Source organism: Littorina saxatilis, linkage group LG6 (assembly GCF_037325665.1).
Source record: "Littorina saxatilis isolate snail1 linkage group LG6, US_GU_Lsax_2.0, whole genome shotgun sequence".
In the NCBI taxonomy this organism is placed as follows: domain Eukaryota; kingdom Metazoa; phylum Mollusca; class Gastropoda; order Littorinimorpha; family Littorinidae; genus Littorina; species Littorina saxatilis.
The window spans coordinates 5,662,395-5,680,653 of NC_090250.1; the positions used below are offsets into that span (position 1 = coordinate 5,662,395).

At 39.4% G+C, this 18,259-nt stretch overlaps 1 protein-coding gene and 1 long non-coding RNA gene across 7 annotated transcripts in view; one reads left to right on the forward strand and one right to left on the reverse strand.

Moving 5' to 3' along the window:
* The window catches only part of LOC138968367 (sodium- and chloride-dependent glycine transporter 1-like), a 108,177-nt gene that overhangs the window by 71,144 nt on the left and 18,774 nt on the right, over positions 1–18,259 (forward strand). For all 6 annotated transcript variants that reach the window (XM_070340922.1, XM_070340925.1, XM_070340924.1 and 3 more), the window contains exons 8-9: positions 2,350–2,474; positions 2,883–2,995. In XM_070340922.1, the coding sequence (XP_070197023.1) occupies positions 2,350–2,474; positions 2,883–2,995 (238 nt within the window). The remainder of the gene's footprint in view (positions 1–2,349; positions 2,475–2,882; positions 2,996–18,259) is intronic.
* LOC138968376 (uncharacterized) lies at positions 8,502–10,347 on the reverse strand. The gene is made up of 2 exons (XR_011456155.1): positions 9,990–10,347; positions 8,502–8,856 (listed from the first exon to the last, which is right to left on the reverse strand). It is a non-coding gene; the product is annotated as an uncharacterized lncRNA (long non-coding RNA).

Genomic DNA, 18,259 nt, shown 5'->3' on the forward strand with positions numbered 1-18,259 from the left:
CAGAGCAGAGGCAATGATCTGCCATATTATTGCCGACGCAAACCTGTTCTGTTTATGTGCAAATTTGCCTTCATGTTGATACACATACTCCCAGTCCCTACTTTTTGTGACTTGATGTTCTCAGATTGTCACAGGTCTTGAATAGGGGGTCCCACTGTATAATGGACTGCATACCCCTCAACATAGCTTTTTTTTTAACAAATGTTCCAAACTAGACTTTAATAATTTTTTTCTTAACAAATAAACTTAATGCTTGGCTTGTATTTTTGTGGGGGCTTTGTTTGTATTTGTATGAGGAGTATTGTTCACATTGTAATAGTTTTGTTTTGAGTGTTGAGTGTTTGTTTTAGTACGGTATAAGTAACTGTTCTGTTTTGCGGTTTGGGTTGATCGAATTGAAATACTACACATTCACCTGCCAAACTACACATTTGCCTTATTGTCACACCCAAAACTACACATGGTACATTTCAGGGGTAGGCAGGTCTGCATTGGTTCTTTACATTGGTTCTTCACATGGCTTCTTTACATTGCTTCTTTACATTGCTTCTTTACATTGGTTCTTCACATGGCTTCTTTACATTGCTTCTTCACATGGCTTCTTTACATTGCTTCTTTACATTGGTTCTTCACATGGCTTCTTTACATTGATTCTTTACATGGCTTCTTTACATTGGTTCTTTACATGGCTTCTTTACATTGGTTCTTCACATGGCTTCTTTACATTGGTTCTTTACATGGCTACTTTACATGGCTTCTTTACATTGGTTCTTCACATGGCTTCTTTACATTGCTTCTTCACATGGCTTCTTTACATTGGTTCTTTACATGGCTTCTTCACATGGCTTATTTACATTGCTTCTTCACATTGCTTCATTACAATAGCGTCAACATTGTTTTGAAATTGCTGCAATAGATAATGTTCAGAGAAAACTATGTCTGGTTTTTATGGGTTGTAAAAGAATGAATACTCTTGCGTTTAGTGAGTCATTTACTGTCATTCTGCATTTAGTGAGTCGTTTACTGTCATTCTGCATTGAGTGAGTCGTTTACTGTCATTCTGCATTGAGTGAGTCATTTACTGTCATTCTGCATTTAGTGAGTCATTTACTGTCATTCTGCATTTAGTGAGTCATTTACTGTCATTCTGCATTTAGTGAGTCATTTACTGTCATTCTGTGTTTAGTGAGTCATTTGCTGTCATTCTGCATTGAGTGAGTCATTTACTGTCATTCTGCATTGAGTGAGTCATTTACTGTCATTCTGCATTGAGTGAGTCATTTACTGTCATTCTGCATTGAGTGAGTCATTTACTGTCATTCTGCATTTAGTGAGTCATTTACTGTCATTCTGCATTTAGTGAGTCATTTACTGTCATTCTGCATTGAGTGAGTCATTTACTGTCATTCTGCATTGAGTGAGTCATTTACAGTCAGGGTTCGTACAGAGTCCTTGAACCCTGGAAAACTCCTTGAAAATTGGAAAACCTTTTCCAGGCCTTGAAAAGTGCTTGAAAATAGAGTTTTGTTAAATAGTCATTGAAAAGTACTTGTTTTTTCCAAATTGTTGCCTATACATTTCGTCAGCAGCTTGTCTTATTTAAAAAAAAAATGCAACGCCCTTTTTTTTCGTCAAAAAAAAGTAAGTGTTTCATTGCGAGCTTTGAAGGTAAGAGGGTGCTTGATTTTCTCTTCAGAAGGTCTTGAAAGTCCTTGAAAAGTCCTTGAATTTTAGAACAAAAAAACTGTACGAACCCTGTTTACTGTCATTCTGCATTGAGTGAGTCAATTACTGTCATTCTGCATTTAGTGAGTCAATTACTGTCATTCTGCATTGAGTGAGTCATTTACTGTCATTCTGCATTTAGTAAGTCATTTACTGTCATTCTGCATTGAGTGAGTCATTTACTGTCATTCTGCATTGAGTGAGTCATTTACTGTCATTCTGCATTGAGTGAGTCATTTACTGTCATTCTGCATTGAGTGAGTCATTTACTGTCATTCTGCATTTAGTGAGTCATTTACTGTCATTCTGCGTTTAGTGAGTCATTTACTGTCATTCTGCATTGAGTCATTTAATGTCATTGTGCATTGAGTGAGTCATTTACTGTCATTCTGCGTTTAGTGAATCATTTACTGTCATTCTGCATTGAGTGAGTCATTTACTGTCATTCTGCATTGAGTGAGTCATTTACTGTCATTCTGCATTTAGTGAGTCATTTACTGTCATTCTGCGTTTAGTGAGTCACGTACTGTCATTCTGCATTGAGTTCAACCCGTTTATTTCAACCCATTTATTTCAACCCATTTATTTGTGTTTGTTATTCATGTGTCAAAATGCTTGTTGCAGGGACGCTATGATTGTTCCCCTGATCAACTGCGGAACCAGTATCTTTGCCGGCTTTGTCATTTTCTCCATTCTTGGCTTCATGGCGCACGAGGCCGGTAGCACTGTGGACAAAATCGTCACACAAGGTATGTACCACAATGTGTTCACAGTGTGCGTGTGTGTGTGTGTGTGTGTGTGTGTGTGTGTGTGTGTGTGTGTGTGTGTGTTCAGAGAATTGTAAGTTGACCATACTGTCCAAGTTGCTACACTAAAAATGAAACTTGTTATGTGAAAATGGCATTTAATGTTCCAACATCTTTTTCTGGTGTAAGCTTTTTAAATAACCCTAATTTCGAAATTGCCATTTCTAATATGAAACAGCATTATGCAAAGCCTTGTATTGATGGGGCAAAGTCTACTTCACGAATCTCGCTGCACGAAGTTTTGGCACTGAATTTTTGGTCAAAAGACTTCGGGAAGCGTTAGCGGAGTCGACTTTGAGCTCCATTAAGGACAACCTTTAAACTGGCGTCTAACATCCATGTTGCTTGCAGGTCCTGGTCTGACTTTCGTGGCGTACCCTGAGGCCGTGTCCAAGCTTCCCATCTCCCCTCTGTGGGCCGTACTCTTCTTCCTCATGTTGTTCGTCATCGGACTGGACAGCCAGGTAGGACACACTTTCAGTCTCTATAGATGTTTAGGGTTGTGACCTTGACCTGGTGCAAGGCCAGGCGTCAGAAAATCTCTGTGCACTTTTTGGTTGACAGGACAATTTTCTTCCTCTCTCTCTCTCTCTCTCTCTCTCTCTCTCTCTCTCTCTCTCTCTCTCTCTCTCTCTCTCTCTCTCTCTCTTGATCTTGCTGATTCATTTTGTGCTTTCTGGTTCATCTTCAGATTTTCTTTTATTTTACTGATGCTCTTCTCTGCTTATACTGTTTTCATCAGTTAGTCATCTTACTCTGATATTTCTCTGTTCTTCTTATCGTGGAAACAAGAAGCCTATATTTCAAATTGGGAATCATATGTCAATTGTTTTTGAAACCTTGATATATTTCGTCTCTGTCATCAGTAATCCCTTGACAAAAGCTGGTCTTCTTATGCCTTCATACAAAAATCCAACTAATGTCAAACATTTCTTTTCTTTCTCTCCCTCTGTTTCTTGAGCATAGAGGCCTTCTCCACTCTGAAACATTTGCTCTGGTGTGACGGTTTTGTAATTTGAACATGGAGTAACTCGATATCGCTGCATTTGACTTTGACACTGCTCATGTTGTACAAAGAGAATTGTCTTCACAAAACCAGAGTGCACATTGATTTATGATGCCTTTAAGGACTGTTACGACCAGTATACCTTCCGATACTGCTTCAAGAGGTAGATTCGTTTTGGGGGGAAAATGAATGCTTCCTGCATTCTGATTTTGTCTTTAAATTTCTCAGCTGATTTCATTATCAGTATGGTTTCATGTGTTATTGTGAAATTTATTTTCAAAAAGAGATCCAGTACAATTCAAAAAGGCAAACCTTTCTAATGTTTCAAATGATTTTGTAAGAAGGATATTCTGAAGAAAAAATTTGAAAGTTTTTGGAAAAAATCTGCATTATTTAATCTGCTTTTTATAAGAAAGTGCTTTACATGCATTTTCAGTGGACTTTGCTCTCCTGAAATTCTTTCCAAACAGGTTTCCCCCCCATTCGGTCTGTCTGTCTTTCAGTATCTTTTTCTCTCTTCTCAGTCTTTCTCTTTCTTCTTGATCTCAGATTTAAACAATGCAGAAAATCAATGAATTGCATAAAAACTTAATGATTTGAAAAGAGTGGTATGTAGCGATCTCCACAACAAAAGTGTTTGCCTTTTGGATGTGCTACAGAAGAAAAAAAATATTTGATATAACCTCAGCAAGTGTCGTTTGGTTTGCGGTCAATACAGTTCTTATTAGACTATTTTACTAAATAGCATTATTTTTTTTTTCATATTCATTTTTTTTTTTAAATCTTCAGTCTGGTTTTTCTAAATTTTATTATTGTTTAAAACTAGAACGGGAGAACAGGTTTGGGGGTGGTTGTAAGTTGAAAATATTTTTGTCTTTACAAAGAAAAGATTTGTTATTGTGTACGTTGAACCTTTTTTTTGAATTTGCAAAGAAAAGGTTTTTAAGGGAAGACACCACAGTGAAAAAAGTGATTTTTTTGTTCCCTGGTCATTTCCATTTTCTTTCTGATTTTGAATTTTGAACCTCTTCTGGTTACTCTGATATACTGATTTTAGATCAGAATTAATCATAAACGGTCAAAACGGCTAAATGAACAATGTATGTGTATGCAATTGTGTATTGAACAAACACAAAACAGCAAAAAAATGCGTATGTTTGAGAGGTGACTGCGAGTCAAACACATCGTCAACGGTGGTTGTTGCGTCCCATCTAGTCAGCGGCGCTTTTCCGGAAATGACCTGCGCTTTGTTGGAATTCCAACTATGGCCGCCATTGTTGGAATTCCAACTTCGCGCTACGCGATTCTGGAAATGAACCGCGCGCAGAGTGAGAATTTTGCTCTTTCTTAGAATGCGATGATTAAATGATAATTGATGGACTACAATGATCAGCGTATGTTTAAAATATCAATAGTTGGTTGTAATAAAACAGATGCATTAGACAAAATCATACCAACTGCTATTTTTCTTACTTACGAACCTTGGAAAAATAAACACTGACTTCAGTCGGACGTCGTTCTGAACAAACGATCGAGCGCTTCAGTTTGCCATTTTAACTGGTGCTAGTGAAGTTTACCCTTACAATTTAAGTAACGTTGACAACACTCATGCGTAACTTAATTGTCTTCTTCTTCAATGTACTGTGTTAAAGTTGAAACAGTATAGTTGGTTTGGGTATGTGTGTGGCTATATTTATGCATCCCCCCCTCCACACACACCCGCACACACACACCCCATCATCATCATGCCAAACCTATGAATGTATATAGTTGGGTTCAGGGTAGGTATTTGGTAACTGTAAGTAGGAGTCAAGGGACCAGTTAACATTATTTTAGTTTGGGTCAGTTTGCACAAAAATGTAACTTACTGAGTGGAAATTGTATTTGCACTTAATTCTTTTCTTTTATCTAAAAGTAAGTATGTTATATTATTGTGAAGTAAAATCCATTAACAAACTCGCTTGATAATTTCTGTGTATTCCGTAAACTTTTGCGTTCTTTATATTTTATTGTCAATACAAAAGCCACCAACAGCATTCACTAGTATCAAATTCATTATGATATGCCGCCTGCATCTTAACAGGTTTATTGTTAACATTATTGACTGTTAACTCATTGTGACCGGCCATTCTTGTGTCATTGGGAACACCCAGTGTCACAGAAATTGAAGATGCATGTATGTATATGTCCCAAGTGTGTTCTATGAGAGAAAGATTATATTCAATAGCTATATATATGGGCAGAAGCGCAGAACAATTTTTTATTACTTGCTTGAGAATGTGTAAATACTGAGAACAAAATGACATATTTTTGTGTTCAACACTTTTTTCATCATTAGAAACAGTTTAAGTAATGGTTGTGAACAACTTGTCCTAGCCTGGTGGCACAAGATCAACAGGAGTTACCATAATTTTCATACAGAGGGTGTAAGAATTTGAAAGGATTAAAGTCAGTTAATGCAAACATTAGCACTAAATGTGTGCTTGTGTGCATATGTGAAAAACCTGGTAATATGGTATATTTGAATACATCTCCAGTTTCAATGTACACAGTGTCTGCCTATCCCAATCATTATGATGCTGAGCAAGGTGTGTGTGTTTTTTTGTTTTTTTGGGGGGTACAAGGGATGCTCTTATATTTCTTTGGAACAACTGTGCTATGTTATATGTGCTACATTTTGTGTGCTTGATTGCATCATATAAGTTGAGTATGACTTTTCTTTGAATAATGCCTTTTGGTCTTTGATAAACAAAGGGAAGGAAGCACTAGCTGCCAATGCATACATTTCATGATTTGTTTAATTAAATTCACACACCACACAAGAGAGGTAGCTTTCTCAGAAGGAGAGAAGGTCACTTTTTTCAACCAAAGCAACAAAGCAAAGACCAAAACAGAGATCAATGAACTGAATTTACAAACAAACAGAATATGAAAACAAACTTATGACTGTGATTAATGGCTTTACACTACATGGGTGGGAGTCTGAATTTTGCCTGCGACTGAACTTTTTTTTTACTGCCGGGGTCCAAGGGCCGCCTAGGCCTTGGCGGATTGCAGGGGCAGCACGCAGCCAAAAACGAATTTTAGCATTTAAGGTGAGGATTAAGAAGCCTCGCCTGGCTTTAAAACGGAAAAAATAAGGTTGGTTCAGGTACTCAAACCATAACATCTTGTTAATTGAAGGGATTTATGCACGTTTTTAACACCTCACATGATTACAATTATATAAAAAAATTTTGTACGTCCCACATGCATTATGTTTCATTTGATTCACTCTGAATCACTTCTCTGTCTTCGTAGGAAAGCCGCATGAAATTATATATGTCATTATATTGAGACAAGAAAAGACAATTCATACATCATGATGCTTGAGGAGCAATGCACACACACACTCACACCCTAGGTCAAATGCTTGTCTTTGACCCCACAGTCTCACAGAAACACCAACACAAAGAAATCAGTGATGCAAATAAAAACTTCTAGGCCTTGGCGGATTGCAGGGGCAGCACGCAGCCAAAAACGAATTTTAGCATTTAAGGTGAGGATTAAGAAGCCTCGCCTGGCTTTAAAACGTAAAAAATAAGGTTGGTTCAGGTACTCAAACCATAACATCTTGTTAATTGAAGGGATTTATGCTGGGGTCAAACTGTACAGCACTACTTAAAACTCACATTCACAGGAGAACACCTCTGTAAAAACTTGGCACACCCACACACAAAAATAAACAGACGGCACAAATAAATTAATCACATCAAAATAATCACACAGCAAAAGCACTACTTGAAAACTGACGTCAAACTGTACAGCACAATTTAAAAATCATAAAATGCCTCTGTTTAAACTTTGCACAAGAATCCATAAGACAGACAGCAAAAATACATTAATCACATCTTGATGCTCAGCAGAAGCACTACTTGTAAACTGGCGTCAAACTGTACAGCACGACTAAAAAAAATTACAAAACACATCCGTTTAAACTTTGCACAAGAAACCCAGTGCCATTATGAAACAACAACAACATGATTTTTGAAAACACATCTATATACACATTCGTTCTGGACACCCCCTGAATATGTTGATTTAAACATATGGAAAATGTAACAAAGTTGTGCAATGCAATAATGACACAACGCAGTGACCCCAAAATGTGACAGGGGTATCTCAAACTAGATTCATGTTGGCTATCAACTACAACTACCCTTGAAGTTTTCATAGTTACAAAGCTTAAGATTCAATAACATCTGAGATAACTTCAACGTTAAGTTTTATGAAACAAACATGACTGCATGCCCCCTGTGACCCCAAAACTTGACAAGGGTCAATCAAACTTAGGTCAAGTCTGGAGATTATCAAACACTAGAAGTATACAAGGTTTCAAACCTGTAGCTTCAAAAACATCTGATATAGCTTCAACGCACAAGTTTTAATCCAATGAAACGAACATGACCCCGCTGTGATGCCAAAATTTGAAGAGGGTCAACCAAACTGAGGTCACTTTGTAAGATCTTTCTTTATTTGGTGTTTTATGTTGTTGTCAACCACGAAGGTTATATCACGACGGGGGAAGGGGGGAGATGGGATAGAGCCACTTGTCAATTGTTTCTTGTTCACAAAAGCACAAATCAAACATTTGCTCCAGGGGCTTGCAACGTAGTACAATATATTACCTTACTGGGAGAATGCAAGTTTCCAGTACAAAGGACTTTGTAAGATCATCGAACCCTAAATTTTTCAGAGGTCTAGCTTGAAAAACAACCAAGCTAACCTCAAATGTTAAGTTTTTTGGCCGGATATATGTATACATGTATATATGAATTCTTAGACTCGCCAATTACTCAGGTGAGTCAATAAGAGACGATTTGGAAAGAACAACAACATGATTTTTGAAAACACATACACACATACGTTCTGGACACCCCCTGAATATGTGCAGAGAAAAGTCTGTGAGTGAACATCATACAGCACTAATGAACAAATTGAGAAGGAAAAAACCCCATGCAGGTGGAAGGTAGAAGACATAAATCAACACTTCCTCATCAGTCCTTGCACACAACACACACAAAATGTACATCTTCTGCCGAGACCTCAGCTCTCGTCATCTCCACCCCAGCACAGTCAAAGTGGCACCAGGAGTGACATTTCTCACTCTGCACCCAGTCTGCCAAATCCGGTTTTGAGCAAAATGGCATGCCGCACATTTTTTTTTTCTCGAGGACGTCCATGTTGCAGAAGCCTCTGATGACTGTATTTTCTGAACATCTGGCAGTGACATTGTCGCATCACAGCCACTGGAATGTTTGCCAGCAGCGACTCAGCATTCTGCAAACAAGTAAGCAACAATCATAGCAAAACAACTCATTGAGGTCTGGATATATTAAAAAAAACAAAAAAACAACAACAACAACAACAACAGATCAAGTGGACACTTACATAATTAACTGAGAAATACTGAGAATTCAGAGCGCAAAATGATATTTCTTTATCATATTATATATATGCTGTTGTAACTATAGTGCTTTCTACTGGAATTAAGAGAGGGTACAAGTTCTACAACTGACAGATGACACTTGTTAAGTGTTACGATTAATCTGCATGAACAGTACAAAATGAATGAATTTAAGTCTAAGCAAGACCAATGTTGTAGGAATCAAAGGAACAAGGAAGTTTGGGGGCAAATATTGAAACTAGTTATATAAATATATATTAATGAACCTAATTAGCTTCTGTCTGAAGTAACTGAATAAATTTTAAGCCATGAGTTGTCATTGTTCAGATTAATTTTAAGCAAGATTAGTGTAAAGTTATGAACACCTTCATCTTTTATTACAATGATAGCTGAGCACTTAAAGTTAAAGAATATTCAATTAAATTGTAACTATGTCACGGTGTAACTGTAAAGTTATGAACAACAAAAGGTAATAACTTATTTTTCGGCCTGTGTTTAAGGTTTTAACTTGATTTCTGACTGGTTGTTGACATGGAAACCAAAATGTTTGACATGGATATGTTTTTGTTGCATGTCTGTGTTATTATAACTAGAGTATTACAGAAAAAAGTACAGAGAATGATACGAATCATTTAAACTTTAAAGGACTGAAAATGCATGACTCTAATGGCAGGCACACAGCTCGTATTACATGGACGATTGTTTAGGAAACCTGTTACACATTGAAATATCATTGATCACACATGGTTGCATAGAACTTTGAAACTGAGTTTTATTCACTGGATCTAATATAGGTCCCTGACTGGATGGACCATAGAACATGTCATCTGATACTTTCAGTCTCAATGTCAACAGAAATTTGGCTGACAGTGACACTGACAGCCATGGAATCAAGAACAGTTGAGATAACCATAACTCATTAACTGTACAAAAATAAACATGCGAAAAAATAAATAAAACAACATAGCGAAATACTTTCAGTCACGTTTCATAACTACGAACTTACCTCTTGTTTGCTGGGTATGCAGAGAACGTCGTTTAAGTCCAATCCTGGAAAGTTCACGAGCTGAAACTTCTTTTCACGCACCCACCACTTGAACTTCGAAGACTTCCCATCTTCAATGTGGTCCGTACGTTTTGTTTTTAGAAACAGCACAATGTTGTCATATTTCTTCTGCGTGAGCACGGTTGTATTTTCTGCGTAAGTTCCACGACAAAACTGTCCACCTCTTCCCTGTGGTCACCCATCATGGTCAAGGGCGAGAGGCAGACTGGCGATCAGACTGGCATCGCTAGTCGAAAGGAGGGCCATTTCTAGAATGAGTCGGTGCGTTTCCGGAAATGACGCGCTTTGTTGGAAATCTACTGAGGCGTGACGAAGTCCCGCGAGATTCCAACTCTGCCCCGGATTCTTACTATGCGCCCAACATGGTCACGTTAGCATGACTGGAATGAGTTGTCTTTTCTTTGCTACGATCAGTTCATACCGCGGACAACGGGAATTTCCGTTTACGGATTTCGCGCCGTTAGTAACAGCAACTAGAAGACATTCCAATGAGCCGATGAAGATTCCGGGAAATTCCGTATGAGCAATTTTCGCTGCTGACCAATCGAATCGCGGATATTAAACTTCGTTTATGCTCGGTCTCGTTCGGTTCGATTCGGCCTTCCCAGAATGCAATATTCTTCATTTCCGCCAGATCTTGCCAAAGGCGATGTGAAATAGCTACAGCTGCGATTTTCCTGGGATATCTTTGTGGAAACTTCAGTTAAATACACGTTTTGCCCCGATTTCAGTGCTTGACACGCAAAGGAGATGATTATCGAGTAAAATCAGATCAGTTGTAGAGGCTGGCGTGACGGAAGTTTAAAAAGAAAGTGCGAGTCGATAGTGTCGTCTGCTATTGCTACGAACGAATCGGAAGATCAAGTTTGTGCATTCTTCTTCGTCCAGAATGAAAATTGGCTGGAAACTATGCTGCTGCCCTTGCAACAGCTGGGACGGAGCAAGAAATCACCATCGGTGGTGTACGTTTGAAGCACGTTGCCATGAGTGTTTTGAGCCACGACTTATTTTAGAGTTGCTGAGCGGAATGCGTACGGCAATAAGGACAACACGGAGTTCGCCATTTATGGCGACGAGAAGGCAGACCCATATCTTTTCTCTGGAAAAAGCAAATAAACTGCTTAGAAAAAGAACAATCAATACAAAAATGACTTTGTTCAGCCATGGTGCAACACCATGCATCTCCTGGGAAATCTGGTGCAGTTGAATACTAGCCCAAGCAGAGCAGGGAAGATTCCAAGCAGCTGATAAGCAAGATGGTAGTAGGTAGGTAATTTTTTCTTCTTTTGACAAACATGTAGAAGTTTATATATTTGTTTGGTTATGTGTGCGGCTCTGGCTGTGTGTGTGTGTGTGTGTGTGTGTGTGTGTGTGTACGTGTGTGACTGTTATATGCTGAAGAGCAGAATGTAAGTAACAACACCCTGATGCAAAGAAACTGAATAGGATGCAAAGTCTGTTATGTGCTGCTACTGTGAAGCTTGGTTGTCACAAGGTTTGTCAGGGTTGGAGCAAAACATCTGTTCTTTCCTCATTTATTTTCTCGAGCATATTATATATAGGCCTAGCTTCCTCCTGTGATCACAGTTTTCTTGTGGCTCAAACAAACATGCATTCACATGGCTCAGTGAGTGAACATTGCTTGTGGTCATACTTCCCATATCACGGCATATGGTTTCTGCATGCAATGTATGTGCAATAGCTGTAAACCAAACCTGCACTGCCTTCGCAACATTTACATGATTTGTCAACATCTTTTTGTTCACTGCTTGACTATCAGCACTGACATGTGCATGCGCCCAAATATCGTGTTACATGTATCACATTACAATATCTTTTTCAAATGTGTGGGGGGGGGGGGGGGGGGGGGGGGTCATTGTTGGGAAAATGTGAATAGCAGTATTTGAGTTTGTCATAGACATATTAATTTTGAATCTATGTTGTCTCTACAGATGCAGAGGTGGAAGCTGGAGAGGAGCTTCCAAAGTACACATGGCATTGCAAGGCAATTCACAGAAGTCAACCCAAATATTGTAGTATAGAAAGTAAAGGACACTGCCATATGACTCCCTGATTATTCAAAGCAAGTCCAAAAGAGGTCCAAGATAAGAGGCTTCACTGGTAACAAGTTGGGAATTATGGATGGGCATACTTTACGCAGCGTGCACATAACGGATAAGAGTTGATCATTGTGACCTTGGAACAGGTTCCTTGGTGCTTGCAGAACACTGGCTGTTTTTTTTTTTAAATTTTGTTGAATTTTGTTTCCGTTTTTCTTGTGGAACTAAGCAATACCTGTTGTTTTGTTAGTGTTGTTTTGTTACATGTTTCATAAACGTTTGTGTAAAAAAAATACATTTTCTTCACGTTTTGTGTATTTTCTCAAAACTACTTTTTTGTCACTTCAAAAGCCTAAGGCTTTTTTTCTAATAAACTTGCGCTGTTGAAACTTTGCATACATCTCGAGTGCGTTTTTTCGCAGATTTTGTTAGAGCGTTTTGTTGAATTTTTTTTTTCGTGAGAAGTTATACCATTTTTGGGGGCGGTTTTTCATAAAATTCAAGGTCACTCATTTTTATCACTGATATCTTTTGAATGACTGTAGATTTCAAAAAAAGCCTCTAACAAAAGTTGGGTATTGTGCTAATGTATAAATAACAAGCACCAAAACAAAATTCCTTTCGGTTTTGTAAAAGCCTTAGGGTTTTAAAAAGTGGCAGTTTGGTGGCCATCTTGGATTGCTACCAAGGCAACCGGTGATCCAAAAAAATTTTTTTTTTCATTTTCTCAGGAGATGGACTGAGTTCTTTAATTGTGCAACAATTTTTGACCCAACACTTATGAAACAAAAAAAATCACTTTTAACACCAGTGTCTGCCCTTAATGGGGTTTAACAAGTGATTGGTTATTGTGTAAGTTGAAATATATTTGATATTAGAAAGAAAAGAAGGTTTTAATGGGGGTTTAAATTATTAACAAGTGATTGGTTTTCATTTTGAATTGTGCATGGTTTGTGACAAAAAGGATGTTAGAAGTTGAGGTTTGGAGGAGTATCAGCAGCTCTGAATTGACATGGTGTATTTTTCCTTACGCATGACTTAACTTCGCAAAATATATATAATCAGATCATTTGGATGATTGAGAACTGAATGTGCACCTTCTGGAATAATAACTTTTTGTTTTTTAGAAATAGGTTGATTTGATAAAGGTTAAAACTGATTCAAAGTTAAATAATCATGAAAGTAGCTGATTATTCTACTCAAAGAAGGGGGGGCATGTTTTTTAGTTTTTTTTTTATAGTTATTATTAAAGCATAGGTTTTGGAATTGATCAATTAACTTCAGGTGATCATTTAATCTTAAATTGGTATCAGAAACGTACTTAAGCTGAAATTGTAAAGATGACTATGCAGTTGAATATTCAGTGCCTTCCGTGCTCAGAATTGAGACCTGAAACCTCTTTATGTTACGTTTGAAATTTTGTAGGAGAGAATTGGTCAACTTCAGATTACAATGAAAAAGCTTATGGTTCTTTGGAGCTGAAAGGTTACTCAGTGCTTGTCAAAAATTCTAGAGAGAAAGGTTGCACTTTAAGATATATATATTGGTTATATTTATCTAATCATTGAATTCCTTGGCATGACTGAGACATGTTTTGAGGGCAATTGCCGGATGGTCACCGTGGTGAGTATTATGTGTTTGAAAGAGGGAAAGCTGATTCTAAGTACCGAGGTTCTCATTGAAAATGATCAGCTATTTTGACTATAGTATATGGGAGGTAACTCGATCTGTAATGAAGTGAAATGCCAAGGCACACGGATCTTATTTTTTTGTAAGATATGAAAGAAAGAAAATTGGTGGATAAGACTATTATGAAGTATGATGCGAATAGATGGGTTAGAAAAGAGAGTATGGGGGGAGGAATTAGAGGATAGCAGTTCGGATATTAGGCAAATGGTAGGGGGGAGGGGTGGGGGGGGGGGGGGGGGGGGGGAGGGTCGGTCTGAGTTGCAGAAAAAAGCTGGTGGTTTTTTTTTTTCAAGGGTAGAGAAAAAACAACTGGTGTCTCAAAATGTGTTTCTAATTAGGCGATTTTCGGAAATAACCGTCAGGTTTGCATGGGTTGTTGTACCCTTGCATTGTGCAAACAAACATTGCCATGTGCTTCCTGTAAACATGGTTGCAAAACACCCTCTCTCTAGTGACTGGCCGATAATGTCACATGGGAAATAATGTCACGTGGGAAATAATGTCACGTGGGGAAATAATGTGGGGAAACTTTCCCACGTGACATTACAGGCCAGTCACTAGCGAGAAGGTGTGTCAATCTGAACCACGTGTACAGGCCAGTCACCAGCCAGAAGGTGTGTGGATCTGAACCACGTGTACAGGCCAGTCACTAGCCAGAAGGTGTGTGGATCTAAACCACGTGTACAGGCCAGTCACTAGCCAGAAGGTGTGTGGATCTGAACCACGTGTACAGGCCAATCACTAGCCAGAAGGTGTGTCCATCTGAACCACGTGTACAGGCCAGTCACTAGCCAGAAGGTGTGTGGATCTGAACCACGTGTACAGGCCAGTCACTAGCCAGAAGGTGTGTCAATCTGAACCACGTGTACAGGCCAGTCACTAGCCAGAAGGTGTGTCAATCTGAACCACGTGTACAGGCCAGTCACTAGCCAGAAGGTGTGTCAATCTGAACCACGTGTACAGGCCAGTCACTAGCCAGAAGGTGTGTCAATCTGAACCACGTGTACAGGCCAGTCACTAGCCAGAAGGTGTGTCCATCTGAACCACGTGTACAGGCCAGTCACTAGCCAGAAGGTGTGTGGATCTGAACCACGTGTACAGGCCAGTCACTAGCCAGAAGGTGTGTGGATCTGAACCACGTGTACAGGCCAGTCACTAGCCAGAAGGTGTGTGGATCTGAACCACGTGTACAGGCCAGTCACTAGCCAGAAGGTGTGTGGATCTGAACCACGTGTACAGGCCAGTCACTAGCCAGAAGGTGTGTGGATCTGAACCACATGTACAGGCCAGTCACTAGCCAGAAGGTGTGTCAATCTGAACCACGTGTACAGGCCAGTCACTAGCCAGAAGGTGTGTGGATCTGAACCACGTGTACAGGCCAGTCACTAGCCAGAAGGTGTGTCCATCTGAACCACGTGTACAGGCCAGTCACTAGCCAGAAGGTGTGTGGATCTGAACCACGTGTACAGGCCAGTCACTAGCCAGAAGGTGTGTGGATCTGAACCACGTGTACAGGCCAGTCACTAGCCAGAAGGTGTGTGGATCTGAACCATGTGTACAGGCCAGTCACTAGCCAGAAGGTGTGTGGATCTGAACCACGTGTACAGGCCAGTCACTAGCCAGAAGGTGTGTGGATCTGAACCACGTGTACAGGCCAGTCACTAGCCAGAAGGTGTGTCAATCTGAACCACGTGTACATGCCAGTCACTAGCCAGAAGGTGTGTCAATCTGAACCACGTGTACAGGCCAGTCACTAGCCAGAAGGTGTGTCGATCTGAACCACGTGTACAGGAAGCACATGGTAATGGTTGTCGGGGCAAATGCAAGGGAACTCACTCTTTCACAACCCACACTAACCCGACAGAGTGATTTCCGGAATTCGTCTAACATTCCTTGGTGATGGTAGGATTGTGTTGTTGATGAGTAAACGTGGAAGCGTTTATTCATAAAATGTATTTTTCTCACTTGCAAGGAGAAGACTAGCAGCGGGTGCCTTGCGCGAATACGTCGCATGGTTGTTGACCGAGACGGGCGAGTCCTGTGTATATATACAACATATTTTTTTCCTCCATGTTTTAAATTCTGTGGCCTTAAAGCTCTCTTTGATTCTATTATAAGCGTAACTGCGCAATTTTGTAAGGCTTTACAGTTTTTGACTTGTGTTCATTGTTCATCACGTTGATTATCATTGTTTTATTATTCGTCTATTTTTTTCTTTCTTTCATCTTCTTTTCAAGTTCTTTGTGGCGTCATTTCATTTCAATTTTTTTGTTTTGATTGAGGTTATTTTTTGGGGACAGATGATTGGAAGGCCTTAGTGCGCTTGAGAACCTAATTACAAGGTACATGTGTGGTTGGAAAGGTATTTGAGATGCAAACTCGCCTCAGCGATTGAATCTCAAGATTAATTACCTGTTACTTCTTCAAGTGATCTGGTGCTCTGGTTTATGGTGGTTGGAAAAAAATACAGTGGAAACCTCTTGAGATAATAACCCTTTCAAAATGAGCTGTCCAAAAAGAAATCCACACATTGAAACTATTACAGATGAAACCTTCTTGGGGAGAATTTTGCTGGATATTAAATTTGGGGTAGCACCAACTCAAGGCTACATTGTGTGAAGATGTTAATTGCTAAATTGGCTGACATTTTGATGCTTAAGAGGATTCCACTGTGTGAATCAACAGGGGTGCGTGTGATGTTTAATCCCTCAGGCGAAAGGACACCTCCCATGAAAGGCAACCTGTTGTCCCTTTGTGACCAAGATGTACCTGTCAGGACAGGCCACCTGCAATGTAGGGACACTGTTGGCTGGTCCCAAGGGTGTCCCTTCATGGCAGGTTCAACTGTATTGCAAATGGAAGAAAGTTGTGATTGGACGAAAAGCTGGTGATGAAAGAATGAGATTTTCCTGGAAAAGGCCTTCCAATCACGAAAAATCTGAAATCGTCTAATTCTGAAAATTGGTCAATCCTAATGTTTTCAAAGTTTCTTTTGAATGCCAGAGAAGTTAATGGGGAAATGATGTGCACAAAGAATTTGTTTTTCTGTCTGTATTTTCCCCTTCAAAATCTTTTGTATTGTCTGCGTGAATCCATTCTCGAGCTGTTCCGTGAAGCCTTGCCCAGTTTAGACGATTTTTAAAATTGCGTATCCGTCTAAAAAGCAAAAGCAAAACTGAGTGTTTTTTCCCCCTTCCCTTTGTCTGAGTACATGCACACTTTAAACGGCAAAGTGAAGTCTGAGTACATGCTCACTTTAACGGCAAAGTGAAGTCTGAGTGCATGCAGACTTTAACGGCAAAGTGAAGTCTGAGTACATGCAGACTTTAACGGCAAAGTGAAGTCTGAGTACATGCAAAAGCAACAGTTTATTAAAGCAATTTGCAATTAAAAAAAAAATTCCATTCATAGAAAATTGTGAAATGAAATTCAGTGATGTACATTTTAGTCGGTCTCCGGTCTCTGACCGATCCAATTTCCCCAGGACCTATAGCTTTAACCCCAGCAGGACACAGGTCCGATTAACCTACAGAAGAAGTGGTCAAGGGTCCGATCGTTTTTGACAATGAAGCGGACATGCGGACTGTTCAATTTTCAAGAGGAAAGCTTGTTTCGGTTTTGCCAAGCGAAAGTAAACACTGCGTGAGGAAAGCTGGTTTCGGTTTTGCCAAGCGAAAGTATGCACTGCGTGTGACCAGTTTGTTCACATGGGATCTGATTCTTTGAATTAATTTATCCTCAAGTTGGATCAAGAAGAAAAAAAGAAAACCGAACCCATATGGTGCCTCGGGTGCATTCATTGGCTCAGCAATAAATCGTTTAAACCAATGGGAACCACCCGTGCATGTTCGCACATGCGCAAGGCATTACTTTTCGTCATAATATCCAGAAAAAACGTTGTGCTCGAAGAAACCGATTGTGTGTCAAAACCCAGGACATGATCCTGAAAGCAAAACTTCAGGGACCCGCAGAACGGTCAGATGCCTACCTGAAAAACATTGTCGACAGATGGGCAGTGAAAAAAACCCGACAACTGTTCAAATAACTTTGAAATGTGATTCAATCCTTTGAGTATATAGTCATGACAGTCACGGAAGGTGAAAGAAGAATTTAAACTGAAAAATCTTTTTAAATGCGGTTTTACGAGTCGTGTTCTTGTCCTATTGAAATTGCAATCTCAGGACACTGTGTCCTATTGATTTTCAGTCTTCAGGACAATTGTCCTAAAGGCTGCCAGAAAAATGTACATCACTGGAAATTGAAGTGAGAATTTACTTTTAGCCAAGTGTGAAATATATCTTTCATGGTAGAATTCAACCACTGAACTTAACTGGCTTGGATTCTGGAACAGTTCATCTTCATTGACTTGTGACCATCAGTTTGTTGTGTTATTATTAAGAGTCATATTTTTAACAGTGAGAGTTTGGATGGTTAGGCTCTGTGCTGAGAAATGAACAGCTT